We start from the raw sequence: 27675 nt of genomic DNA, 5'->3' as shown, positions 1-27675 counted from the left end.
TGGCTGCTTAATTAAAAGTGGAAAAATGCTCTTTCTTGCTCACAGAACTGCATCTACTGGAATTTCTAACCAACTTGCAGAGATTTAACATGAATAATTATTTGTGTGTGTTTAATTCATTTCTCTTGGGTTGAAGGGAAAAGGAGCTCTAGTGGTACTTCTGCAGACAGCAGCATATTTTCAATGGCTTATTTTGGCGAGAAAGAAAAAAATAGAAAATATACAGTAAATTTGAAGAGGTCACACTGTGACCAAAAAAGATACACATGGATTTTGTAAGAGTAAAAATAAGGTCAAAGGTAATAACAAAACAGTTGCTATAGAAAGAAGATTGTAAAAACTTGAGCTGAAATTTTAGAAACAGGCAGAAGCTGCAAGAACAGCCTGATTTACAACATCTACCTGCTGACCTGATTGGATAAGGGAGTATTTAGGTTTCTTGAACTTAATCCATTAAGTGTCTGCTGGTGGTAAGAGGAACTGGGGTTGGGGTGATTGTATTTTGTAAAAGGAGGTGTGGGAGCAGGAGGCATGTTTAGGTTTCTTAAAAGGAAACTGAGCTGCCACTGCTGTGACACCAGCCCGTTATTGGGGTGCTTGGTTTAGAGCTTCCAGTTACTGGTAAGTTACAGAGTGATGACTTCTCACGGTTACAGGAGCCTGTCTCCTCCCCCAGGAGCTCAGTGTTCTGAAGACCCGACGCTAGCCAAGCGCTCACCTAGTTTGGCTGAAACGGGAACACGGTTCTTAAGGGGCACCAGGCGGTCCTTGCAGGCTTTCTCCAGGGGTAGTTCACTCTTTATGTGCCGCCTGAAGTTCTCCCTCAGGATAGATCGAATCACCTTGACGATGTTGGTTTTGCTTTCACCGTCACTGGTGGGGCGGGAAGGGAGAGAAAAAAGAGCATTAGTGTCCAGTGTCCTCATGCTTCCTGCCCGTCCCCTGGCCCTGCCGTGGCACCTCACCGCTCTCAGGACAGACTGGCAGCACTCGCAACCTCTGTGCGTCTTGGTCTCCTCACTTACAAAGGAGCGAGAGCTGAGTCCATGGAGCACTAGGGCTTGGGCATGTTTTTAACCAATGTGTTCTGTTCTAGAGCCGCAGCTGCCCCTTGAGGGGGTGGGGGTGATCCTGACGTCTCAGGAAGTCAGGGGAGCACTAACAGTCAACCTCCTTGTTAAGAGCCCATCACTGCATCTCACTGCCACCGGCTTTCATTCTGGTCAGTCCCACCTGCAGCACAGCTGGAAGATGGTTTCCGGCCGCCCCTCTGTTTCTGACTTCGTGTGGATCAGCTCCCATATGGAACTGTTTTCTGTCCCTGAGTAAAAGGTGAGAGAAACAACAGTCTACGGCTTTGCCAGAGAGCCCGGTTAGGAGCACTTATGAAGTTTAAAGCTCATCATGGAGTCGCTTCTTAAAACATCAAATATTCCCAACCCTGGTTCTCATCATGTGGTTCCTTCTATGTGTGACTTTCACAAATACTTACAAAAAGTTAAATACTTTTTAGTTACTTTTCACATTTCCTCCTGAAGTTTTCAATCCTTTAGTGCTCCCTCCCTGTCCCTGGTTCCATTTCTCTGGGGAAAAGGTAAAATGGGTCTTTCCAACCCCATTCCTTGGAAGGAACAGTAAAGAGGATGTGCTTGGGGATCTGAGAGAGGCCAGCCCCGGATACAGTCATGTTCTGGAAAGCGTCAGCACCCAGGCAGAAAGTAAAGAGGGACCCGGAATGTCACTGCGTGCCCAAGCCCGCTGGTCCTACCCATCACCAGAGGCACTGTCACCAGAACACGGGTGTTCTGGAAGGATCTCTCAGTGTTTTACAGGTGGAAGATTATTTTCTTGTTTTTGCATCATTTATGATACTGCTTAAAGAATTTCCTTGTGTATCTAAATTTATAAAAACTTAAATTGGTGGACCTTTGTTTCCTTAACAAATTTTAGGGTGTCAAGGATAAACGTTGAGAAAGTATTGATAGTAAAAATAAGGAAATAATGAAGAAAGGTATTTGGCTAACAGTCTATGAGAAAACATCCTTATTTTTCCTGGCCCATAAAACATCAAAATTTTCCCCGAGGTTCTTTCCTGCGTCTCGTCCCACAATCCCAGTAAGTCTCCTGAGATGTGTTTCTGGCACTGTACTGCAGGAACACTCACCTGCTGTGTTCCCCAGCCTGACCTGAAGCGCAGATATGGGGATCAGCCAGCGAAACTTAAACGGGTCCAAGTCAGCAGAGCTGTGTGTAGGCCGGGAGTTCGAGGGCTGTAATGGGAAAGTCCCCAAGGAAAGTGTTAGGGCAAGCTCTCGGTGGGAGGGGGCACAGTGGACGCCGTGGGCTCCCCGGGGCCGGGCCCCTCGCGGCTGTGCGGGTGTGCGGGCTGCCCAGCTCTGGCGTGCCCCGTTCTCCAGGGGCGCACAGACTGGGCAGGGGACAGGGAAGCGCCATGGTTTGGGAAGCAGAGTTCTAGGTTTCCAAGTAAGAATGACAGTCATCCCTTCTGTGTCTTCATATCATCTCTGATGGGAAGCTGATGGCTTAGATCAGGGCTGGGGAACCTTTTTTCTGCCAAGGGCCATTTAGATATTTATAACATCATTCGCAGGCTATACAAAACTATCAACTTAAAAATTAGCTATGAAAAAAAGCTCCTCAATTTATTGAATTTTGAGTCCCGCCTGTGGTTGCCTTGGCAGGACCAGACCAAATGATTTTATGGGCTGTCTACGGCCTGCGGGCCAGAAGTTACCCACCCCTCGCTTATAGTATCCACAGCTTGATTTTATTTTTTTTAATTTTTTGAATCAAGGTGAAAGTTATTTGAAAACACACCAAAGACTTGTGTTTGGAGCAAACCTGGGCCATTTTCAGGGACATAAAAGCTGATTTTCTACGTAGGCCCAGCATGGGCATTTGTCTACATCTTTTAAAACCGAATCTTTTGTGGGGAGATTAAGAAACACCTTGAGTGTCTGACTTGGTTATTAGCCCGGGGAGAAGTAACAGCAGTTAGTGGTGCCTGGGTTCTTACCCAGCTTCTCAGTTCAACATTAATCGGAAAATACAGCCATGAAATGGTAACTTTAATTAAAATTAATTCTTGTCTTACCAATTTCTTTTTCAGTTTGCAGTTTTCTTTATAAACCAGTATGACAGCTCTCTTAAAAACTAAAGAAAAGGAAAGAAAAAGTCTTCCATTATTTTCTACAGACTCTTCAAGGTGGAATTAGAGCTGAATGTTTAATAGAACAAAGCTCTTCAAACTTAGGAAGCTCCAGGATCTCGCTGTGCCAGCACACGAGTGACTAACTCGTACTTCCTCCGTTCATAGCTGAATTATGCAGAAGTACCTGTTTATGTAAAAGCTATTATCTGAAGTAGATGCTGTCATTTAAAAAAAAAAAATTCTTGTTCTGTTTTATTGAAGCCTGAGAGAGAATGCACCCCCTATGCTCACTGAGCCGGCTCTCAGCGAGAATAAGACATTTTAAAGTGCAGCAAACTATTAAGATAGCAGGTTTCAAAACAGCCTCGAGCCCGGCCGGCGTGGCTCAGCGGTTGAGCATCAGCCAAGGAACCAGGAGGTCGAGATTCGATTCCCGGTCAGGGCACATGCCTGGGTTGCCGGCTTGATCCCCAGGGGGGGGTGCAGGAGGCAGCCGATCAGTGACTCTCATCATTGATGTTTCTCTGTCTCTCCCTCTCCCTCCCTCTCTCTGAAATAAAAACATATTTAAAAAAATAAAATAGCCTCAGAGCTCTGTCCCTGCAACAGGGGAGAGAACCTCTAAGCCGAGCAGCAGACAGGACGAGATGGGAGGATGCAAAGCGATGGAGCTTTAAGTGGTCAAGTCAAAAACTCTGATTCTGGCTCCTGGAAATGGGGAGCCGGCTGGACTGGTGGGTTTAGCAAGTTCATTATGGCCAGCCTCTTGGTGTACAGCCTGTGGATGAATACTTACCAAACACTGTGAGCTCAAGGTCCTTTCTGGCTTTTCCTAGAGACAGAAACGGGTTCAGCCAGGTGACAGTCGAGTGCATCAGAAGCTCCCCCATCGAAAGTTCTGTTACCTGAAAAACAGGAGGGGAGACGTGGAAATCCTAGGTAGTTGCGTGTTGGAGGGTGAATCACGTATGTGTGGTCACTGCTAACAGGCAAGTACATTCCGTTGGATTTGCAAGTTCCCTATAAACATGGGGCCTTAAATAGCAGAGGTTTTGAAAATATGAGCTAATTAGCATCAAACTGTTGGAAAAGTAACTACTGTGAAGGCCTTTTGCTTCAGTGCACATATCACATGTGGGTAAGATGGGCCTCTTGCCCACAGCGTTAACTCCACCGCAAGGTCGGGGTTCGTCCAAGTGCCTTTGTTAATATTCCCCAGGATCTAGCACAGTTTCCGTCTCTAATCCATGAACTACACTGGGCCTGCTGATAAAAAAGTACCAACGTTGAAAATGACTGTAATAAAAAGTTAAACTCCAGCTGTTTTCTGTTCTTGCCTTTTTCTACTTAAACTACATCACTTCTTATATGGAGACTTTTAAAGCTCAAGATTTTAAATTTAGTAATCAGCTGGAAAAAAATAGAGAAACTGTCAAGTTCCACTTAAACTACTTTTTTAAGTCAGGAGGCAGCCACCAGTGTTTCACGCTAAGACAGAAAAGAGAACAAGCCCTCGAGCGTCTCCAGGTGCTGGCCCCCACTTCCCCGCCATCCTGCCTGCCAGCCCGTGCTCCCCAGCCAGTGCCGCCTCTGGGAAGGTCTCGCCCGATGCCCACAGCAAAGGAGGAAGAGCTCAGACCTTTCTTGTTTTCTTTTCTACAGTGTTGACATAAGGTTCCATTTTTAAACCCATGTAATGAATTTGTTCTTTATACCTAAACTGTGTGGCTGGTTTATTATGAGCATTGAGATCAAAATGAGAATTTTAGGCATGTTCTCAGGGAAAGCCCTCGCGGGGCGGCCTGGTCTGCAGGTCACCTGTAGACCCAGAGCACGAAGCGTCTGGGATCGCAGAAATCCCACTGACCTCCTTCTCTGTTCCGCTCTGCTCCGCCACGAGCTGGTCGAACACGGTCCCGTAATCCTCGTATATCTTCTGCATCTCGTTGATGTGGCTTGCTACTTTTTCCATTGCCTTCAGTGCTTCTGCAAAACAGGAAATCCTATTTATTTCATGTTTGTCATAAATCCTATCCAACAGCTGTAATGAAAAAGCTCAAGATTTAAGCCAGGTCCAGCCGGCGTGGCTCAGCGGTTGAGCGTTGATCTTGGATCCAAGAGATTGCAGTTCAATTCCTGGTCAGGGCACGTGCCTGGGTTGTGGGCTCGATCCCCAGTGGGGGCCATGCAGGAGGCAGCCGATCAATGACTCTCCCATCATTGAAGTTTCTCTCTCTCTCCCTCTGCGAAATCAATTAAAACATTTTTTTTTTTTTTAAAAAGAGATTTAGGCCAGGATTCGAGACCAGTTCTCACAGCACTATTCAGGTTTGACCCAAACAGACCATTATAATCAGTTATTATAATGAACAGAATTCTCTTCTGACCCAAATGCTCTTTGAAATGAGGCAGTAAGTTAAAAAGGAAGTAAAAAGTATCCATAATAACAGCTACTATTTATTGAGCACTTTCTGTCATGTACTATGAAAGGCAATTGATGTGAATCATCTCATTTAATCCCCACAATAACTCGATGACTCTAGGAACTGTAATCAATCCCGTTTTACAGATGAGAAAGCTGAGGTGCAGAAGGGTTAAGTAGTCTGCCCGATTCCCACAGAGCAAAATGAGTGGGGCTGACACTGAAACCCAAGGCTGGCCATGAGGCACCTGCAGCTAAATTTTGCCTCTCGTCCTAGACCAGTTAGTGCAATTGTGATCCGTAAGTTTTTAACAAGAGTTTACAAATGTCTCTGCAAATGCTCAATTGCCAGAGAAACTGTTTGCATTTATGCATGGTATTTGTAACTTTTTACACAGGCTGTGAGGGACAAGGTGATTTTGTCAAAGTTCAAAAGCAAAAATGTCAGGTCACCTCATGCTTTGTTCTCTTGGCAGCATTTTGACTGAGTCTGGAGGGAGGGCTGGAAGGCAGTATTTTCAAAAGAAGCCTTTGAAAGATCATCCTGATGCAAAATGAACTTTACACACAGTAACTGGAACACTAATCATAACTTGTATCATTTACTTGTATAATTTAACTTTCATGCAAAAAATCTTTTGTTCTTGTTGAAGTAAAGGAGCCCCTTTAATTTACACTCTTCTCGGTTTATTATTCAGTAACAGTAACATGTGTTAAGTTTTTCAGTCTCCAGGGGTTTATTACATGTCGCTTGGTTGGCCCTAGTTGGGACCTGGACAGCAGTCCCTGTTTCTCTCTCATCCAGCTCAGCCTCTCCTTCAGGGACACTGCCATCAAACCGAGGGCCTCTGTGTAAGGGACAAACTGTACATTAGGCTGACAGTTTCCGAGGTGACAAGAGAAGATGTGTCCCCTCAGTATCTAATACTTTCAACAATGAAGTTAATTTTTTAAAAAAAGTATCATCCGTCCTTAGGAGTTTGTTTCCGAGTCCGGCTCTGCTCGCAGATTTCCACAAGGTGGAGCCGCACCCAACATATTGGAGGCCGCAGCCCTTCAGGGAAGGAGAGAGGCCTGGTTTCCGGTTCTCACGGCTGCCTGCTGAGCAAGCGACCTGCACGGACCCATCTCGCACCACTGGGCTAATTTAAAAATTACCTTTTAACAATGAAAATGGACTCATCCCTCCAGGTGGGCTTGGGGCTAACTCCAGGGAGAACATTTTTGCCATCTGTAGGGATGGCCCTATATCTAGCTTTTTCCACATACTAAAATTATACCTGAGGTGAGCGATCGTAGTGCTGAAATGTTTTGGAGCACGAGGGGCGAGCTGCAGCTCAGCAGCCCCGCACGAGCGTGCCCCGGCCTCACCTGTCAGGTGGTAGTGCTCCTCGCTGTCGTGGTCCATCAGGGACACCAGCTCCCGGAGCAGCAGCGGGTACTTGAGCACTCTCTGCACGGGCTTGATGAGGTAGGACTCCAGCGTGGACGAGTGCTGCTTGGTGGGGTTCCGGGCATCCAGGAAGGCCTTGAAGGCGTTGTCAGTTTTAGCTGCAAGCACACGGTAAGAGACCCTTAGGAGAGCACAGTGGGACGCTTCGCTTCCATTCACTTAGTGTTTAACGGAGTTACAGGTCGGCCACGTCCACAGTCCTCCCAACGCCGGTGCGGAGTAAAGTGCCCAGTGCATCGGGGGTCAGGCGCCCAGCTGTCAGCCCGGATTCGGCACCCCAGTGTGAATCCACGGGCAAAGGGAGCTCCCGAGCTGCGGGAGGAGCACAGTCCGGCACCGAAGAGGAGCCCTCTTTCCAGACTGGACGACCGGCCGGCCCACGACTGCAGGCCCAAGTGATCGACGCCCGGCTGCCGGCCCCCAGCGCCCCGCTGCAGGTCAGAGCCCAAGGCTCAGGCATCTGTCAGCGCCACAGAGTGACGCCGGCTGTCGGCTGAGGGAAGAGCCACGAGGGTTGACCACCCAGGTCTACTTGGACTTAAAAAAGTAAAAGTCTTCAATGGAAGCCAATAAAATGAAGTAATATGACAGAAGCGGGGCGAGATGAGGTACGTCAGTGGCAGGAAGTGAGCTGTAACAAGTGTGAGTTTTCCCAGTTCTACCAAAGACGCTTTACTCTTAGTTACCTCGCTTCTCGTGAGCTTGCCGGTGGGGGTCGCAGTGATTTCTGGGGCTGAGAGTGAGGTTACAGGAAAGGAAGGAAACAGTGTACATGTCCTACCCCCAACCAGGGGCTTACGGTCCCAAGTTTTTAGATCAAGGAATCCGGCGAAAAAGAATCCAATGTAATTTAACAGCGAAGTGTGACGCGGCAAAGCCACACTCCGCTCTCGGGACAGGTGTTCACTTTCACCAACAGGTTGAAATAAAAACATTCCCTTTAATGTCTGTGTCAGCTTCAGGGTCAGGAATGGAACGCGACCCATTAAAATTGCACTTGTTGCTACTTGTCAGACACACGTTTATTCTTCGTTAACAATTAAAAATACAAAAAGCACAGCTTCCAAAGTCAGGAGCAACTCACCTCGCTCTAGGACCTTCTGCACTTTAATGTGATTGGCACAGAATCCGCTGTACAGCTTGAAGTGGTCGGCATAGTAAAGGAAAGAGCCTCCCAGGGAGAACAGTAATTTCTAGAAAGGGGGGGAGAAGTCGGTCAGACGCGGTTCAGTCGGCGTCTGCGGGTGCTGGCGAGGCAGCTGACGGCTCTGGCGTCTCCGGGGCACTTGCCTTTCAGACACCAGAGCCCTAATGCCTGGAGGAATCACCAACGGGAACAAGCCCGACGGCCCCAGGAGCCCAGCAGACACAGCACAGCTGGGCGATCCCCCAGCAGGTCTGGGGGACCCCCGACAGAGGAGCCCACAGACACGGCGTGCAATCCAAGGACGAGAGTAAGTTCTATAAAATGGATCTGACAGAGGGACGGAAATGAGCCGAGAGGCTCTCGAGGGAAGCTGACTCTGCCTTGCGTGGGATGCACAATGTCAGCCGTGTCCCTCCCTGGGCCTCGCTGTGCCTTCCCTGCGGTGCTCACGTGGGAGACGGGGCTCCACAGGACAGTGTACCCATCTCTTCATCCCAGGGTCCCATGGCCACGCAGGTGAAGAGTCGGGGCAGCAGGTGCTCCAGGATCAGAGACCTGCACACCCTTTAGGTGCCTTGAGTGGAAGCCCGGACACCGCCCAGGCACCGGGCCCAGAAACCTCGCTGCACAGACTTCTGGTCACCTGAGCACCGACTGCGGGACCAACGTGGCCCACGCTTTCCACCTGCCCCAGGGAAACAGTGCTAAATGTATCCTGTGCGTAGCCCGGGGACAGCAAATGCTTTTCCAAGGGAAAATTCCACACTGTCCCCACCACTCTCTGCTTTAGACCAAGACTAAAATACTTACTCTAAACTGCGAGGGGGTTTCAAGTGCGTTAAAGTCAGAGGACGCTGAAATCCCATCCTCCAGAGTCTCCAGAAACACCTTCTGAAATTCGAGCATCTCTGGCAAACTTCCGAAAAGTGACTCCATCTACGTGAAAACCGGGATTTGAAAAGGGTGTTAGCAACGGAGATCTAAACCCACGTTAATGCTCCAGTGCACACACAGATCACGAGCCATTTGCAGAGAAGCAGACAGAAATCGCTCCTTTAAAGAATACAGAAAATTCATTATGAGGTGTACTTTTTACACAGAGAATTTACAGCTCTGGTCCCGTAATGCTAAAATAACTTTTTAAGTGGATGCAAAATTTTCAGAATTCAAATTGGGGAAAAATGAAAGTCAGTAGAAAGGAACATAACTCCTGTGATTTAACCTTAAAATGTCATGCACAAAAAATGTAATTTTTGGCCACACCTTCTCTACAAAAAGGGCAGGACCGCCCCTTGCATTTGTGACTGTGCCACTTTGCTTCATGCCACAGAGGCCACATCCACGGCTGTGGAGGCGGCCACACTTGGGTCTCTCTGAAGACCCTGAAGTCCTGGATGTTGGGAATCAGTAGATAGACTCTCCTAGGAGGTCCGCTATAGGGCAAGCAGAAGGACAGAGGGAAGGGGATCATTTACCTCATCTTGGGTAAGAAAGGTCTCATTTTGAAGTGGCTCCAGGTATAATTCAAAGAGGCAGCTCAGATCCTAAAAGACAGAGGAAGAGTCTTTAACACTGAAGTTTCTAAAATGCGAGTTTCCAGCAACCTGGCCACAGCTCCAGACTCGCATTAGGAACGATGAAGCTCGTGTCTTGTTGAGGTTCTTGACCCCAAACGTGGCTATGACTGCTCGCTGAGTTCAAGGTTAAAACCACAACCCATCCAGCAGCTGGGGCGCAGTTTTCTCGAGAGCTGGTCGCCTACTCTGCTTTAGCAAATCTCTTATTGGCAGAACCGGGATCCTTGTTTCCACTACAGCAGGAGCACCGTCTCCCCGCAGAGAAGGTCCCTCCATCGGCCGTGACCTCATCCGCTGGCTGCCCGGCTCCCTCCTCTGCCTCAGGGAACACGGTGCCATCTCCAGCGTGGAGCCAAGGGGCAGGACAAGACCCGGGCAGCTCTTCCACTCTGGGGCGGAAGTGTTAACAGAATTTCAAACTCCCATATTCGAATGCAAGAGGAAAATCCCAAACAGTGGCGGTCATAGTCTACAATCGAGGCCGTGTTTCATGGCCTAACCAGCCGTGTAGAATAGTGGGAGTTGACTATTTAAAAACCCTTTAAATAAAGGGAGTTATTATTTAAAAACCCTTTAAATAAAGGGTATTTTTACTTAATAATTAGAAGCCAAGACTGGGATGTAATTAAGTGATAGGAAAGACTTCTTTTTCTTGTTTCATTTATTCAGAAGAACTCTGAACCCTAAAATAGGAGTAGTGGTTGACAGCAAAGTCAATTCTTCCTCTCTTATTTTCCAGGGGAGAAACTGAGGGCTCTGTCCAGCCTGAAGCCTCCAGAACCTGTCGCAGGTCCTGAGAGCGGGTGGACAGGCCTGCGACACTGAGTGCTGTCCACAGTCAAACCTTGCCGGCCTCCCCTCGCTCACACAGCCCTCAGCAGCTGCTCCCGAGCAGGGAGATGTGAGAAGTTACTGAATCACAGCTCAGGGACACACAAAGGTTCAAATTTCCAAGTCACATGCACAGATCCGGGTTAGAGGAAAAACAAGTAGAACTCTGTTAAATGTCAGCAACAGAAAGAAATTAAAACATGGAAATGTGTGTGGGAATCACGAGAGATCGCAGGTGATGGTTATTTCGTCAGCGACAGTGACAGGCGGCTGTCATTCCTCGTGCCAGCTGCTGCTGCCCAGGGGACTTACACACCGGGGGCAGGGCTGCGCTGACCCGCGGGGGCCAAAGGGCTGCGACACCTGGGGCCCTAAGACGACAAAGGGCGGGTTTCTTGCAGAGGGAAGGGACCTTTCTGTCCACTTCAGCCGTGACATCCATCTCTACTCTCCCGGCATCATGAGAAACGATCCTCCCACTGCCGTGTGGCCTGACAGCAAAATGCAGTAACGATAATAAACAGGGCCTTGGCTCGGGCGCTCGGTGGGAGCCCCACGACCCCCGCGAGCTGTCAGAGGGCCCCGCAGCCTCGAACACCCACAGTGCACGAGCTGCCGGGAAGGGTCGCGTGGCCCCCAGGGGACTCAGGAGTCCTGTCTGGACTCCCCGGGTGTTCACCTCGTCTCCCCGCACTGGATGTGCCATGAGACGCGATGGCAATGAAATGAAGATGCCATCTCTGCAGCTTTCCTTCCTCCCCCGTGGGACCAAAAGGAGAGGCTCTGGGTCATTCTCCTGGGCGCTCTGAGGGAGGCCTTTGGGAAAGTCCACATAAAACGACAGTGACATTAATGGAAGGCGAAGCTCAGCTTGGTCTCGGGGAGAAAGGCGAAGCCACGTACGTGCGCAAGCCCCTGCCGAGGTCTAACTCAAGGCCCGGCAGGTCAGAGCTGCCGCAGGGGCGCAGCTGTCGCGGAGCCCGGCGGAGGGGGGCGGAGGGACCGCCCAGGCCACGCAGACCGCGGCGACACCAGGCCTGCGCACCCAGCCCGCCGCCCAGGCCATGCTGCCGGCAGTCGGCCGCCGGGTGAGCTCAGTGCAGTCCCAGAGCTTTGGCAAATGCTTCCAGCGAAAGAACTGCCTCCCCAGCTCCTGTATTCCTCACGAACTGTTTCTCAGACACCAACCGGGGGCTTCCGAGGCAGATAAGTGAATTCTTTGGGCTCCGACGATGCGGGGCAACTCCCCCGTGCTCGGGTGGGAACACCTGTGTGATCACAGCACATCGGCGTGGGAGCCGTCCCGCAGCGACCGCCACCAGGCAGCGTCCTGGGCCCGTCTCGGCACCTGTCACCCAGCGGTGCCCTTGCGCCCCCCACCTAAAGCGATCTCCACCCCCTCACCGAGCCAGCGACTCCCTTCCATGATCGCAAATGGCAAACCGGAACATCTATTTCCACAGCGAAAGCTGCCTTGGTGACAGAATGAGCCGGGAATCTAACTTTCCCAAGTCCTCCGAGCATCTGCACCCTCACCCCTCCTCCCCTCCTCTGCAGCAATCCAGCTCTTCAAGGAGCAGGTGTCTGCCGTGTGCACGCGGGGTCCCGGGCAGGAGTCACCCGGGGAGCCCCGCTGCCACCGGCCACCACAGACAGCCGCCCATTACCTTCACGTAGGACTTCTCCGTGTCCATCAGCTCCTGGATGACTTTCCGGAGGCGATCCGCGTCAGACAGGTGGCGGGCCAGGGGCCTCGGGGGCGGGTCCTGGCTCTCCCTCTGCCCTTCCATGCTGTTGGGCTGGGTGTCGTTAAGACTCCTGCACAGCGCGGCGATCTGCTCAGCACTCTGAGAGGGGACAAGAGGTGGGAAGCAATGTACAGGACGCTTTCCATTACTATCCGCTGCCCACCAAGGACACGAACAGCGTCTCCATCACTGCCCGGCGCCCTTTCAGGAACCGCGTGGGGAACGCACGCAGGGCAGGTGGTTTCGTCAGCCACAGACCCCTGACAGCACTGAAGAGGCCGCAGTGAAGGTCTGAACTTACGCTCATCAGTGCCTACGCCTGACGCGTGGTCACTGTCACGGGCTGTTGGACAGATGCTTCTTTCGTACTAAAACTAGAGGCGGCGCCGGGCTCACCCTGTGCGACACTGTTGAGGCTGCTCTAAGGTCGTGGTTCTGCTCACTAAGGGCACAAGAGCCCCACCTGGCCCACTCTGTCCCCTCAATGGTTGGCCTGACACAGCTCAGTCTCCCATACAACACAGCCCCGGGAGACCCAGGAGGGTCACGGCGCCACTGTAAATGTAGGATGCTTCGGCCACAATGGACTTGGAGTTCTGCCCTCAAATCGGACCATTTAGCTCTGCAGTCCTCCGCCAGTGGCAGAGTCACGAGTGTAAAAGTTGAGCTGCTGTAGATGCTAGAGATGGGAGCAGAGACAGAGACGTAGAGGAAAGATAAGGCCCCTGCCCTGAAGGGGTCAGAACCCCACAGGGGGCACAGACAGGGAGCAGGTGACACAGCAAAGCCTGGGGGTACTGGAGAGAGGGATGGGCGGGCTCTGGGAAACCGCAGGGGGAAGGGGAGCCTCGGCCGGGTCCTAAGCGGCGAGCGGCCATGTGCCAGACCCAGGGGCTGGGGGAAGGGGAGGTTCTCATTCCAAATACTGGGAACAGAATCACAGAGATTGAGGCAAGGAGGAGCAGGGGGGTCTGGGGGGCCTAACACCCTTCAACGCAAGTTCCTAGTTAGCCTCACGCGCAGCATGGCCAGGCCTCTCCAGAACCCACTGCAGACCCCTGCCCGAGGCGGGTGTGAAATCGCACGCGGGCCCGTCTGCTTCCCAGCGCCTGGGTGGGGCGCCAGCAGACTGCACCTGCAGTGTCTCCCCCGTTCCGTCTCTCTCCAGCCCACCCACATACCGGCCGCAGCCCATCGCGGCACCTGCCAGTCCGTGAGCCGGTCAGGGCAGGGCCACGCGTTTCTTTGTCATTGTCCCCAGTGCCCAGCTCAGTGGCAGGTTCACAGTAAGTGTTCGGTTCACCTCTGTTGCACTGAAAATATCACCGACTAACAAAGCAGCTTAGTCCCAGTGCGAATGACTAATACCCATCTACTGTGGCAACTTCCTTCAGTTTCAAGGACTTCGTGCCTGACCTCTGTCACTGCCTCTAGGGTGAGAAGCGAACATGTCAGAGCATCTTCTAATACTCGTTTAATTCATTCTCTTTCCTTGGATATATCGGAACATTAACAGCTTCCACAAGCACGCTGGTCACCCTCAGAGGCTGGTGCGTGGTTATCAAAGCTGTCACCCGACAAACTACAGTCCCTCCAAGAAAAAGCAGGACACTCTTGTCCTCCCGTCTTCTCCCTCTGTTCCACCCCCGCCCCCAACACAGTGTCTTCAACGGAAGGAAATACACATCAGCAGTGAAACTCGACCTCGACCTTCTGGGCTAGTCTTTCAAGTCCATTCAACAGATGCCCACTGAGGGTCTGCTTGGTCTTCAAAGAAACAGAAGTCGGTTTCTGCCTGAGGAGATGAGACTTGCCAAGGCGGCCTGGAGACCAACACAACCTTGTGTGGGACAAATGGAAAGTGTCGTACACACAGCCGATGGACGCATGGCTGTGGAACGGGCTGCCTGGGGAGGCGTCAGTGAAGAACTGGTTGTAACATGGCCACGGGAGGCCCTCAGAATAAGCCCAAGGTGCAGGGGGAAAGTGAGCCCAACTCTGGCTGTAAGGGAGCCCCCACAGGTGTGGGCGCTGGAAATCCCAGGCCGTGGGGCTCTTTAAACATAATCGCTTCCCTTTTATCTTCACACAATCTTGGTACAAAAGTTAGACCAACCATAAAACAGGTACTTGGCCCCCAACTAGACGTATAAACACATATAACACAATTTACTTCTCCAAAAGCTCCAACCATGTGCAAGTACTAATGATTCTCCTGGGAAACACGTTATCCACTAGGTTCTGTCCTCGGCTGTGAACACAAGCACATTTCTGGTAATGCCTGTGAGAGGACGTCTATCCTGGGTACACTCTCTAAGAAACCAGATGCAGATCGTAAGGAACCACTCAATGCAACTTGATCTATCAAAGCGTCTATCATGCTCAAAACCACCAAATCTTCTGATTCATTACTGGAGGAACTCCAGCACTGCGCACTCATGCCCTGAAAGCCGAAGCACATAGAGCAAAAGCCAACGAGGCCAGTGCAGCCCAAGGCGGCTGCTTTCTCTTCCAGGATGTGAGCATCCTAAAGGGGCAGCACTGGGAACGTAACAGTCCCCTCCAAATCCTGCCCTCTTCCTCTCCAGTGGATGTCAACCCTGGCCATGCACTGGCTTTGTTGGGGAGCTTTAAAAAATACGCACACCCATGTGCCTGGACCAACTGAATCAGAATCTAGGGCCCCAGGTATGGACATTTTTAAAAGCTTCCCAAGTGATGCTCACGTGTGGCCCAAGTAAGAACAGCTGGTCTACCCATCAGCAGAGTGAACATTCTGCTTGAGTTTCCCAGGAGTGGTGCTGTTTCCAGCCAGGTCGCCCTGTCCCCAGGCTTTGCACTGAAGGAGGGCCAGGTAAAAGGTGTGTGGACTGAGCTCACGAGACAGGAAGGGGCAGACGGAACCATACCTGTGACCCTGTGTTCGGGTCTGGCCCTCTACCAACTGAGCTAAACAATCCAAGATAATACTCAGACTCCAAAACTCACTTGTTTGAAATCTCTATGCTGGTATTTTTGCACCACAATCTCAGACGACATAATTTTGCAGCTCTGAAAAATAGTCTCCAGAGCTATAGAATCTATATTAAACTCACATATACTGTATAAAATAAAATCTGACAAAACGCACCATAAGTGAAATGGCAGCTGGTGAGATGACAGCTTTGCCTTGCTGGGATGTCAAAATTCACACCTAACAATGCAGCGTTAAAATAACGAGATCTTAAAAATAAGTATCTTGCCACTTTAGAAAATCAGAATTCATTTTACGAACACTTCTGGTGTTCTTGGAAGAGGGAATGTCAGGTGAGATTTTCATAGCAAGTGTACTTTCTAAGGTGAAGTGTTCAGGTACAACAGAGCTTCTCCTCGCCCTGAACAGGTGAGCTGTGGTCTAGGGACACTGGGGATCTAGGGATCAAAAGGAGGCAGGGCCCCTAAAAGGAGTGATTGTAAATGTGGTTTGAGCTGGCATCTGAAAGACTCACTGGGTTATGTCTCAGGTCCTCCATTCTTAGTGATGGTTACACTGACCTGTTAAAGGTGGAATTCTAGGTGTACCTGATAAGCAATTTCTAAAAATAATGACTCTTTTGGTCGGGGTATTTTCACACGTATGTGTGCGGATGGGGGTGAAAAGCAGAGATTCAGAAGTCCTGAGTTCTAGTCCTTCACAGACTCATTTCTGAGTCTTCAATTCCCTTCTTGGTAAAGAGAAGCAGTAGGGCCTATTCCATCAAGCTCCCCTCCGATTAGTACCCGGGTCGAGAAGGAGAGGGAGCGTGCATTTATTGACCTGCTCTAGGTCACACAGACACTGCTGGGAGGTGGTGCTGCGATGCTGACCCTGCTCTCATTTACAGACATCACTGCCTGAGGCTTTCAATTTCCCCAGGGGTTCTGTAAACTAAAAAAAAAATAAAAAAATCACTTAAGATTAAGTGCATACACCATCCATTTCTGGACACTGACTGAGACTCCGGGTCACTCCATGAGACATCAGTGCCCATCGGGAACCTGTACTAACTCCCCCGACTCCGTCTGCTCGCCTGTAAAGCAGGGGCCACACCTTACAGAGTCAGCCTCATTGAGAGGAGTCAGTGAGGTAAAGCGTAAAGAGCCTCAGCACAGCCCTAGCTGGTGTGGCTCAGTGGTTAGAGTGTTGGCCCTCAGACTGAAGGGTCCCGGGTTCAATTCTGTCTAAGGGCACGAACCTCAGTTACAGCTCTGGCCAGGGCGCCTGCGGGAGGCAAACAATCAATGTTTCTCTCTCCCCCCCCCAACCCCCCTCAACAATCTCTCAAAAGCAATGGAAAAAATATCCTCTGGTGAGGATTGGGGGGAAAAAAAAAAAAAGCCTCAGCACAGCGCCAGGCTCAGGAACGGCTTGGGCTCGGTAACAATTATACTTTGCACAGGGAATTTAGTTTTCCAAGTTCTGTTATTTTTAGAAGTGTAGAAGAATAAATTTTTCCCCGAGTCCCCTGAAGGAAAGGCCGGAGAAATAAAATTTCATTTATTCAGCAGTTTTTTAATTCAGCACCTCCTCTAGGCCAGGCTCTGCTCTGGATGCTGAGGAGAAGCAACATTTGGAGACCTGACCTTCACACAGGAGTACAGTGAGGGGCTGGAGGAAGGGCTGAGAGGTGACAAGGACAGGGGACGGAGAGTGGGACACAGCATCTCAGACAAACATTAAGGGCTCCAGGGGAAAACAAAACAGAGGACGGGGTACCTGGAGGGCCCGCTGGATGGGCTGCAGCTGAACAGGGGCAAAGGCGGAGGTGAAGTCTGTGCCAAGGCCCGAGGGAGGGAGGCAGCGGCCAGGGGACGTCTAGAGGGAGGCCAGCCTGTGAGAAGCAGAGGGCACTGATGTGCCCGTGGGTGCCGAGCAGTAAATACTCAGCGCAGGTGGCACACCCGAGCAGGCAGGCCAGAGCCGGGCGTCTGGGGGGAGGGACACGTGATGCTGTGGCTCGCAGACCACAGTCGCCTGTTCGGGGAGGAAGCAGCTGATCCAGAGCCAGCGAGAAACAGGCCTGCTGCCTGCCTTCTGCTCGGTTTCCTTATTTAACTGGAGTCTGGGCAGGACTCAGGAATGAACAAGACGCGCTCTCTCCGCCAAGGATGTGTCCGGGGCTGGGACAGCGTCCTGCACACCCCGGCTCCTCTCTCACGTACAGCACTGGGGGCTTCGACACCATTCTTACGTAATTTACCCCAAACAGCTCGTCCTGTCGAATGTCTCCTGTGCCAGGTATTGCATTTCCTCTTTCCCATTTTTCACCCAGAAGAAACGACCTGGCTTCTAAGGTGAAGTTAAGCCTGCTCATCAAGGAAGGCAGGCCCGGGCCAGAGTCTTCCCCGGACTTCTGGACGCAAAGAGGTGCCACCCCTTGAATAAAAACGACCCCACCTGAAACAAACCGGTGAGCGGAGGGGGGATCATGAGGGCAGGGGTGAGCCTAAGCCAGGCTGCCAGCTGCTGTCGCAGAGGAAGTTTTATTAGCACTCGCCGGGCTCGTGGCTCTGCCTACTGTCCAGGCTGCCTCCGCACTGAGACATGGAGCCCAGTGGCTGCCAGAGCCTCGCGGGTTTACTGCCCGGCCCTTTACAGGAGAAGTTCGCCCACCCCTGATATAAAGAGATGCAGCAGAACAAACGAAGCCTCCTTGTTTGAGATGAAGTCTGAATTAAAACTCAAAATAATCTATACAACCGTGCTCTGAAATTTTTCAGTGAGTAAAGCGTAAGTTTAAAAATGACTTTTGTCTTTTTCCAGAGACTACAAACGACATCTTGACTCACGTGACATACAAACCCATCCATGTAGCATGCTTTCAACTGTGCCCAGAACAGAACGGAGCAGAGCACCTGGCGCTCCCCTGGCTCAGACCCAGGCCTCAGCCGAGCGGCTCCAATGCACAGTCTGCACTTATCTGTGTTGCTCTCAGATGCAGGGGGTGATTCAGTTTGCGTTTCCTGTGACGTGGGCATGAAGACCTATATTTAAATTCTTTCTGTGATTACCTTAGATCATTTAACATTCGTTCTAAATATGTTTATCTAGTTAAAGAAGTCTCCGAACCAGCACCTTCCAGTTCACTTTTTCTGGAGAGCACACTCAGCCATGACTCTTCTTATCCACCCACACCACCCTCCATCCCCTTTCCATCCACAGGTATTTGTCTCGGGCCTTAGCTCTGGTTTTCTTCTGTTCCTGCCAGTTTTTCCTATCCAGCTCTTGTTCTGATAATCACATCGGCTCGTCTGAACTTGTGTGTTGACAGTAACGCTCCCTTTCGTGGTTAGTTTCCATTCCACACCGTCATTCTGGTTGGTTTCCATGTGCGCTGCTGGTTTTCTTAAAGACAACAGTTCTGTTCAAGACTTAGGTCTCTGACTTTATTCCTGGCAGCTGGTGATATATTATTGCCCTGTTTTTGCAGGAAAGGTCTTTAAGTGTTACACAGTCTTAGAATGTACTGAGCTGAGATTATTCTTCTATCTTTGTCACTTGATTGGAAGGGAAAATGTGTCAGTAACACCAATTCTAATCAAATTCTTGACAGACTAGGGCTTTGACAAATTTCTTAGCCACCAATTTTCTGGGCAGGCCGAGTCTATCCTGTAAACAGAAGATTGAGGACAACACAGTTGAATCCTGAAAGGGGGAGGTCCCGCTCACTGGGTTTCACAGGTCAGGCTGTGTCCCACTTTGATAAGGCCCTGAATGCCGAACCACCTACGCCCAGACTGTCCCCTGCTGACTCCTTTCCTTGCTAGTGGTAACCCAGGTGGGCTCCTGGTTCCCTAACCTAGAAAAACAAAAAGTAGGGCAACACCTGGTTCCAGCGGCAGACCAAGGACTTGGCTCTGACAGCAGGTCTAGGATGCTCAGGAAACTTCTTCCAGCTCCTTCATGACACTCCTTGGGCATCTCGGATCCGCTTCCAGATTGTAGTAGAGCTGTGTCCCCTGCTGGTTCCATCTAGTTGCCTTGGTTACTGTCTTTTGGAACCTAAGCTTTGGGTTTCCCTACCCTCACAGAGTCCTCTTAATGGTGGAGGCAGGGGGGTGGGGGTGGGGGGCTTCACAGGGACAAAGTCAACATGCTCTCTGCCCTTCACTGCTCTTTATTAATGTCCCCCTACCACTGTTCAAGGAGTCTTTTCATTAGATCATCACTGGCACGTTGTTGCCATATAATATTTTATCTTAGGAAATATTTTTGTAGAAATCCACAAGATAGATTCTATTAGGACACTTATCACTGGAGTTGGTTTTTATCACTACTTTTTACTCATGTTGAAAGGTGCCGTTTTTGTTGGTTTTTTGCTTTGTTTCTCCCACCACCAAACAGAGAGAGCACGAACAACAGAAAGAACAGGGAAGCAAGCAAGAGTATGAAAAGACACTTTTACCCCCTTGGGGATGGGACTTTTTATTATTAGGGGTCTATGTAAATGTGATTCTATAAGGATGGAGCTCCAGTGGGAAACCCTACATTGAAAAGATACATCAGATTAGAAAAGTTAGTGGTTATAAATTACTGGAGAGCTATTCTCTAAGAATTCTCTGACAAAAAATATTGATTCACTATGGCGAGACCCCTCTGCCACATGCAGGTAGTTCCCATGGTGGAAACGCTCAGCCACCACTGCCCAGAAGATACCAAAGGCAGCCACCCAACCAGCCCTGGGACGAGACGGGAATTTCTACTCAGATGTAAGTGGTATTCCCCAACATGCTGAACTGAAATGTACCCCAAAACATAACTTTAAATGGTTATTTTTTAAAATAGCACTTTTTGTACTGTACTATTTTAATTTTAAGGTTATTATATAATAGCAGACTTTAAGCACAAATTTTATCTATTAAATACAACGCGGATGTAAAAACATTTACATAAGAGTGCAATCTATAAACCACACTTCCTGTTATTAAAATAATGACCATTCAGATGCATATATCAGGTATTAATACTTGGTATTCCAGGACTTAGGAACTTTTCTTCCAGAGATTTCAAATTATCTGACAACAGCAACTCCTGACATTTCACTATAGCTTTATGAAATAGATTCTTTAAAGACTAAAGCAAAACAAAAACACACATGTATCTTAACCAAGTTTGCAAATCAAGCTAAAGAACCAAAGAGTTGTGTCCAGATTTCTAAGCTCATACCTGCAATTTAACAAATAGAGCGGCTCTGCCTTTCAATCAATTTAAAGAGCAAATGCACCTATATCCCACGTCTCTGCTATTTAAGCACAGAGCTGTTGGATTCATTTTTTCTCTTTCTTCTGCCATCAGGGCCACATCCTTACTGGGCAGGCTGGGGAGGTGGCAAGAAGGAGCTTTAGAATCTGCCAGCTGGGCCTAACGCCAGCCCAACCACCGACTGGCCTGTTCGTTAACTTCTCCCATCTCGTTTTCTCACGCTAAAGGGGGCTAGTAATATCTATTCAGTAGGGCTGTTGTGGAGAAATGGGTTTAAATGAGATCACAGATATAATATTCGCAGTGCATGCGAAGGGCTGAGTCAGCATCCTCGCTCGGCGCCCCCTGCAGGTTACAAAGCCATTTTCACATAAGCTGTTCTTTAATTTCACCAGCTGGAAACTGCACTGGAAATATAATTCCATTCTTTTTAACACAAAAGGGTCTAAGGATTCAGGGGGTGAGGCAATTTTCTAAAGCCCACTAATCAGCAAGTGAGAAGCCCCACTGCCTGCGTCCAGTTGTCTCCCCTCTGCCCATGCCAGCAACAGTGAAGTAAGAAACACACACCTTGCTTTTCCAACTTTGCACAGCAGGGGATGAAATCCTCCTGGTGAATCCTCTTATGTCTCTTCCATAACCCACTCTCCAAATGTAAACTGCAAGTGCCATTTGGTACAGCCCTGGCAATGGGGACCGTCAGCGTCAATCCAAGGTGACAGCAGCACCCAGCCAGGAGGAAGGAGACAAAGCACCAGTGCCTGCCCCTCCCTGCGACATTCTCTAGAATAAACCAAGCCGAGGTCTCCCTACCTGGGACAGGTGGGTGGGGATGTGCTCTCTGATTAGGGTAATGCAGACAAATTGTGAATGCTTAAGGAACTTTTCTGAGCATTTACACTTCACCACCTACAATCTCTCGTCGCCACTTAGAAGGGAGCCATCACGATGCACAGCAAGCCCATGTGGTTACCTGGCTGGACCGTTGTGCGACCCCCACGGTAGCTCCAGCAACAGGGCTCCCCTCATCCCCTCCCGAGGCCTGTCCCTTTGTGACCTGCGCAACAATCACACCGACTTCTGCTGATTGCTGGTCCACTGGGTGTCATGGATCCAGGATGCCCACAGTCACTTAATAAGAATGGCACAGGGGTAAGGAGCACTTAGATTTGTCTGAAACCCCCTACATCCCTGTCGTGCTTAAAAAGAACTGGATTTTCGGTTCTAATATTCAGCTGAAAATAATGCTTGGAATCTAGTTTCAAAAAATGGTAGCTTTGGGGAGAAAAAAATCATACCAATGTAAAACATTAAATTATTTGTGAGTATCCTGACAACCCTAATTAGGCATGGGTACTGCCAAGTGCTGTTTGCCGTGAGTGAGCACAGATACAGCCTGCATGCCTGTTGCCTTGTATTTCAGTTACTTTTCTGCTAGATTTAAGCAATATGACAACCAAGTCTGTTACATTACTCCGGGTTATTTCCTACTGACATGGTCTCAGAATGATCATCTCGTCTGGAACAATGTCTGCCTCCTACATACTCATCGGAGGCTTCACCACCAGTCAGTCTCTAAGATCCAACGCTGACTAAATCATACAAATGAAGCAATCACATTTAAATTAGGGTGATTATTTTCAATATATGGTTTGGCAATTTTGATCAAACGTCTAGAAAACACCAAGTAATAAATACAAAGTAAGTAAAGTCATGTCTCCCTGGTGGGGGAGCAGCTGACGGGCAAAGAAAGGAATGCAGACAGGCAGACACTTCAGCAAGACCAAGGCACCAGAGGCGTGACCGTGACAGAATGTTAGTCAAAAACTTTTTTAAAGCATCAGACATGGCCCTGGCCAGTGTGGTTCAGTTGGATGGGCACCATTCTCTGCACCAATAGGTTATCGGTTCGATTCCTGGTCAGGGCACATGCCCAGGTTGTGGGCTCGATCCCCGGTGGGGAGTGTGCAGGAGGCACCTGATTGATGTTTCGCTCTCACATCAATGTTTCTCTCTCTCTCTCCCTCCCTCTCCTTCTCTCTTTAAAAATCAATAAAAAAAAATCTTTTAAAAAATAAATAAAGCATCCGACATAGAAAATTGTTTTTCTATCTCACCTGAGCTTACTGGCTTGATAATCAGTCTATCTTGGAAACTCATCTATAAAACCATCATAATCGAGACCCCTCTGCTCAACAGAGAGGAGGGCAGGGCCCAGCCGCCCCTCTCCTGAGGCGGGGAGTCCCCAGGCTGCTGAGGGGCCAGTCTGCTCATCTGCTCATCCTTTATCCTGGGACTGAATGGAGGGAATGGACCTAGAGAATCCCAAAGCCTGCTCGGAGCAGCTGAGAAGTAGGAAGACGGCTCCTCACGTTGTGCAATGCTGTGGTTTCTGAGCATGAGCCGTGCAACCCCCAGCCTGTGCAAAGGCCGGGCCAGGACCTGAAGCAATTGCACATCTGAGGGCTTCTTCCTCTGACATCTTTTCTGCAAACACAGGAGAATTCAGGTGGCAGCAAAGAGTTAGGGTGGGAAGGAAGGTGAAGCAGGAGGGAGGAGGGAGCGCTGGAACCAGAACAAACAAAACAAGGGAGGAGAGGAGGGGACAGCCAGCAAAACACCGAAAAGGAGAAGAGACGATGGGACGATGGGGGAGGGGTGGCTTTAAGCACATACCTTCAGTTTCCTCCTGTCTCCCAAACTAGTGACAAATACACTTCTTGTCACCCTGTTCTTCATGCTGTTACCAAGGACAGCAGGAGACTGAGCTACCAAACTAAGATCCAGTCTACTCTTCGCAGTTAGGAGCTGGGATTGGAGGTGGTTGACTCGCCATACACGTGTCCGTGTGACACGATCGTGGGCAGCTTCGCCACGGCCTCGCCTCCCTCTGCCGCCTCGCCCCAAACACAGGATGGCACACGAGTCTATCGGGGCTGAGGCTAGAGAGGAAATTGCAATGTGACGCAGAACAATTTCTCACAACTTACTTTTTTTTCTTTAAAGTCAAAGCAGCCACACTGCGGGGCTGGGACCTTATTAAAAAGTGAGACTCCACTAGGAGTAACGAAAGGCGTGGGAAAAAAGAAAACTGAGACTCAACTACACCTTCATTGACCCAGTTTCCGTTTGTCCACAATCTCTAAGTACTCGGACTGTTCGAGGAAGGCATCTGTGCGCGGGAGCGCTGACCGCCGCCCCTCCTGGTGCAACATTCCAGGTAGGGCAGAGGGGACCACGGCGCCCCCGCGGTGGCCCGCCACGCTCACGTGCGACTGTGGCTGCTGTTCCTTCAAAACACGGGAAGCAGGGAGCGGCCACAGGACCGAGCTCGCTGCTGCTGTGACAGTGGCCGAGGCGAAGTGTGTCCCTCGGTGCCCTCAAAAGACAAACACTAATCACCCCCCGAACTGAGCATCTACACCGGCCCCAGGCCATCAGACAGCTGCTTATTTGACCAAAGGGAGTTCTGGAATATTTTGATTTGCAATCAAAATGTAAATCCATGTCCCCTCCACCAAGTCACCAAATCTTTTTTTTTTTACTTTTTTTTACTAATTACAGAAAATAAAACTTTTTAAAAAGCTAAAACACCAGTGTTGCAGTTGGTGTTCAACACTCTAGGGGTGTCTAACCACCGCCATTAATACGGTCTCTTCTGGTCTCAACCTAGTATTTATTTGCCATGTAAGGAGGGGCTGTTATTTATTTAATGCTGCTCCGTGTCTCTTAGCATGTTAAAGAAACATAAAGCTTAATAGCCAATCCCTCCAAACAAGCAGACTTGATACAAGACAAAGGACACAATGCCCAAGGACACTTGATTAAACACACACACAGCTCTTCACACTGCAGGTCCCTGGTCACTGATCCTGTCGTGTCAATACTATTAGGTCCCAGCAGAGTGGGGAAGGGGGGTAATGGCCCCGTCAGCACCTGGGCTGCTTCCCCAGCAGTGAATCCAGAGCCTGCCGCTCCCCACAAGCCTGATCCCCAGCCCGGCCCGTGATTCACGCCTCCGTGTGGCTCCCACCTTCCTTCTTCATGCGTGATTCCGGAGATGACTCTCCAGAACAACTTTTTCTTTTTCCCCCAGGAAAACAGGAGGAAAGGGAAAGGCTAGGGGAGAGTAAGACAGCAGGGCCAGAGGAAGGCAGGAAGGAGGTGCTAAGAGGCGGGAAGGGGAGGAAGGGAGGAGCTAGAAGGGAACCAGCCCCATGAATAGCAAAGTCAGTTCTCCAGGAGGGGGGAAGGGACTCAGTGACCTTACTCAGTGACCGTAATCTCCCCAGCTTCACTGTGAGTCAGGAGAACCGTCCCCACTTCACAGATGAGGGGAGAGGAGAGGAGGGGAGGGGACAGGGGAGGGGGGAGGGGAGCAGAAGGGGAGAGGAAGGGGAAGGGGAAAGGAGGGAGAGGGGGAGAGGGGGAGGGAGGGGGGGAAAGGGGGAGGGAGAGGGGGAGGGGGGAAAGGGGGAGGGGGAGGGAGAGGGGGGAAAGGGGGAGGGGGAGGGAGAGGGGGAGAAGGGGGAGGGAGAAGGGGAAAAGGGGGAGGGAGAAGGGGAAAAGGGGGAGGGGGAGAGGGGGAGGGAGAGGGGGGAAAGGGGGGGAGGGGGAGAGGGGAGGGAGAGGGGGGAAGGGGGAGGGGGAAAGGGGAGGGAGAGGGGGAGAAGGGGGAGGGAGGGGAGGAAGAAGGGGAGGGAGGGGAGGGGGAAGGGGAGGGAGAGGGAGGGGAGGGGGAAAGGAAAGGAAGGGAGGGGAGAGAAGGAGAGGGGAAAGGAGGGGAGAGGAAAGGAGGGGAGAGGGGAGGGGAGGGGAAGGGAGGGGAAGGGAGGAGGGGAGGGGAGGGGAGGGGCATGAATGGCCCCAGGGCTCTTGGAGCTGAGACCCTGCAGCCTGCCTTGCAGACCAGTTTCGTAGGCTCCATGCCTCTACTGCCTAAACACACGTGTGTTCTATGTTAGCACAGGACACGCAGCCTGTGCTACATTTGCGAAACGTCACAGCCCCTCGGGTCCCCGCACCCAGCCAGGGCTGTCCACCAGCAGTCACACGGTCCGAGCGCTCACCGGGCAACAGCCTGTTCTCGGTACTGTCCGCGTGTCTGGGCCCAGTGAGCCCACAGCTCTGCCAGTGGCCACAGCCCCCTCCACTCTCCAGTGTGGCTCTGTCCAGGGACGACCGGGGCCTAACCGAAACCCTGAGGACCCTGCCCTGCAGCCACGCTGACGGGGCTGAGAGGGAGTGGAGGGAGGCTGCCACCAGCAAGGTCCCCTGAGATCGCCTCCTGCCGCCTTTCTGTTGATTCCCCTGCCCATCCTTCCACCAGACAGGCTGCCCTTCCCACACTGCTCGCCGTGCAGCCAGGGCTCAGGGCACTCACTCCGAGTTCTCAGTGCCACCCTGCACCCCAGGCCCCCTGCTCCGCTCACGGTTGGCCCTCCCCACACCCTGCACTGAGAGCTGGTTTTCTCTTTCTGTCTTTTCCCCCACCCTGCAGAGGAGTATGTGTAAGACAGTGGTCCTTAGCTACAAAGAGGCAGGACTCTGTGTGCTTCACTATAGCGATGTCCCCTCCCAGCATCTCCCGACACATCAGCCTAGTGATCTAGGATGGACCAGGAAGGACTAACCCTGAAGCTATGAAACTGGGAAATCAAAACAATCCAGCTGACCACAAAGATCAGATGGCCTCTCAGACAGACACCAATGAAAACTAAGCACGGTCACTTCCACCGAGCCCACAGCACTGCCACCAGGTCCCTGGCAAGGGGAACCATGGTGCGAGAAAAGCAGAACAAAGCACTTGGGAGCTGGTGGAAAACAGCTCAGGCTCAGTCCGGCCCGTGTCCTTGGCGCCTGGCGAGGTCCTGGCCTGACACCTCTCTGCCAAGAGCTGCACGTCTGCAAGGCCCGAAGCCTCTCCAGCCTCCCGAGCCCCGCAGCCTTCACAGCCCACTCCGGCCACGGGTGAACGCACATCTAACACACACTAGCTTCCTTCGGTCACCGGGCACAGCCCTTACACAGGGTCATCGGTTCACAACACACGGCCCAAGAAAAATCAGCTCAAAGGTGGGCGGGCTTTGTCTCCGCGCACATGACACAGAGCTAAGAGGGCTCAACTGCCGAGGCCCTTGGTTTGCAATTCACTCTCATCTCACGGGGCGGCTCAGCAGGATCTGACCACTGGCACTCAACCTCAAGGGGACACGTAGGCAGCTGGATGGTGAAGTCGTGCGCCGGGTGAGCCGAGGGGAAAGCACGCAGACGCGTGTTTACATGAGGCTCCCGGGGCCTAATCATCTCTTGTGTCTGTGCTCCCAGTCATGCCTGGTCCTCTGAACAGCACGGGGTTGGAGCTATTGTTATTTTCACTTACAGACAAGGGTGCAGAGGCTTAGAAAAGTTGGGGACCTTGTCCCAAGTCACATAGTGGGAAGGCCGGGTAGACCAGGATACAGATTCAGGTTCCAGCCATCAGGTCAAGAGTTCTTTCTGTGGTACCAGTGCCTAGGAGGAAAGGCTGCCTACAATTAAACCCTGTGACAATGACTCTCACTCATGGAGAGCAACAGATTCCAGGTCATTTCCAAGGACAATGGGTTTGCTTGGAGGACACGCTCTCTGTCCATTCACATAGGGATTATGTCAGATAACATGCGTTCAAAAATGGAATGTTTAGTTCTATTTTTAAAAATCACCATTACATTAACCTATTGAATAGCAGCCACGTAGAAAGGCTACTACTTATAAATTATGTCTTAACAAAAACATCTTACAGCCAACCAGATCTTGAAATAATGCAGGAGACTCAAAGCAAGGTAAGAAAGATGTATAATTTGAGAATGCTGGGGGGAAAAAATACCCAATAATCTTTCTCTTTAGCTTCTTGGCTAAATGAGCTCTTAAAAGCAATTCATGTGAAACTTTCCAAAGGTTAAGCTAAGTGGGTGAGCAGGCATGAGCTACTAAATGCAAGTTATGCTTGTGCTTTAACAAGCATAGCTAAAACATAGCCATTCATGCAGGTCCCTTTATTCTACCTTGAAAAAATAAACAGGACAAAATATATCTTCAACATGGTTCAGTTGCAAAGAGCAC

At 50.6% G+C, this 27675-nt stretch overlaps 1 protein-coding gene across 2 annotated transcripts in view; it reads right to left on the bottom strand.

The window, feature by feature from the left end:
* The window catches only part of LOC107527822 (TIAM Rac1 associated GEF 2), an 81817-nt gene that overhangs the window by 1564 nt on the left and 52578 nt on the right, over positions 1-27675 (bottom strand). For both annotated transcript variants that reach the window (XM_087817707.1, XM_016200679.2), the window contains 11 exons: positions 12270-12449; positions 9670-9738; positions 9005-9130; positions 8132-8240; positions 6966-7145; positions 5040-5158; positions 3969-4077; positions 3116-3174; positions 2165-2270; positions 1234-1321; positions 719-873 (listed from right to left, as the gene is read on the bottom strand). In XM_087817707.1, coding sequence (XP_087673833.1) covers positions 719-873; positions 1234-1321; positions 2165-2270; positions 3116-3174; positions 3969-4077; positions 5040-5158; positions 6966-7145; positions 8132-8240; positions 9005-9130; positions 9670-9738; positions 12270-12449 — 1300 coding nt within the window. The remainder of the gene's footprint in view (positions 1-718; positions 874-1233; positions 1322-2164; positions 2271-3115; positions 3175-3968; positions 4078-5039; positions 5159-6965; positions 7146-8131; positions 8241-9004; positions 9131-9669; positions 9739-12269; positions 12450-27675) is intronic.

The sequence above is a fragment of the Miniopterus natalensis genome, chromosome 5, assembly GCF_054644295.1.
Source record: "Miniopterus natalensis isolate mMinNat1 chromosome 5, mMinNat1.hap1, whole genome shotgun sequence".
NCBI lineage: Eukaryota > Metazoa > Chordata > Mammalia > Chiroptera > Miniopteridae > Miniopterus > Miniopterus natalensis.
This window is presented reverse-complemented; position numbering and strand designations above follow the sequence as displayed.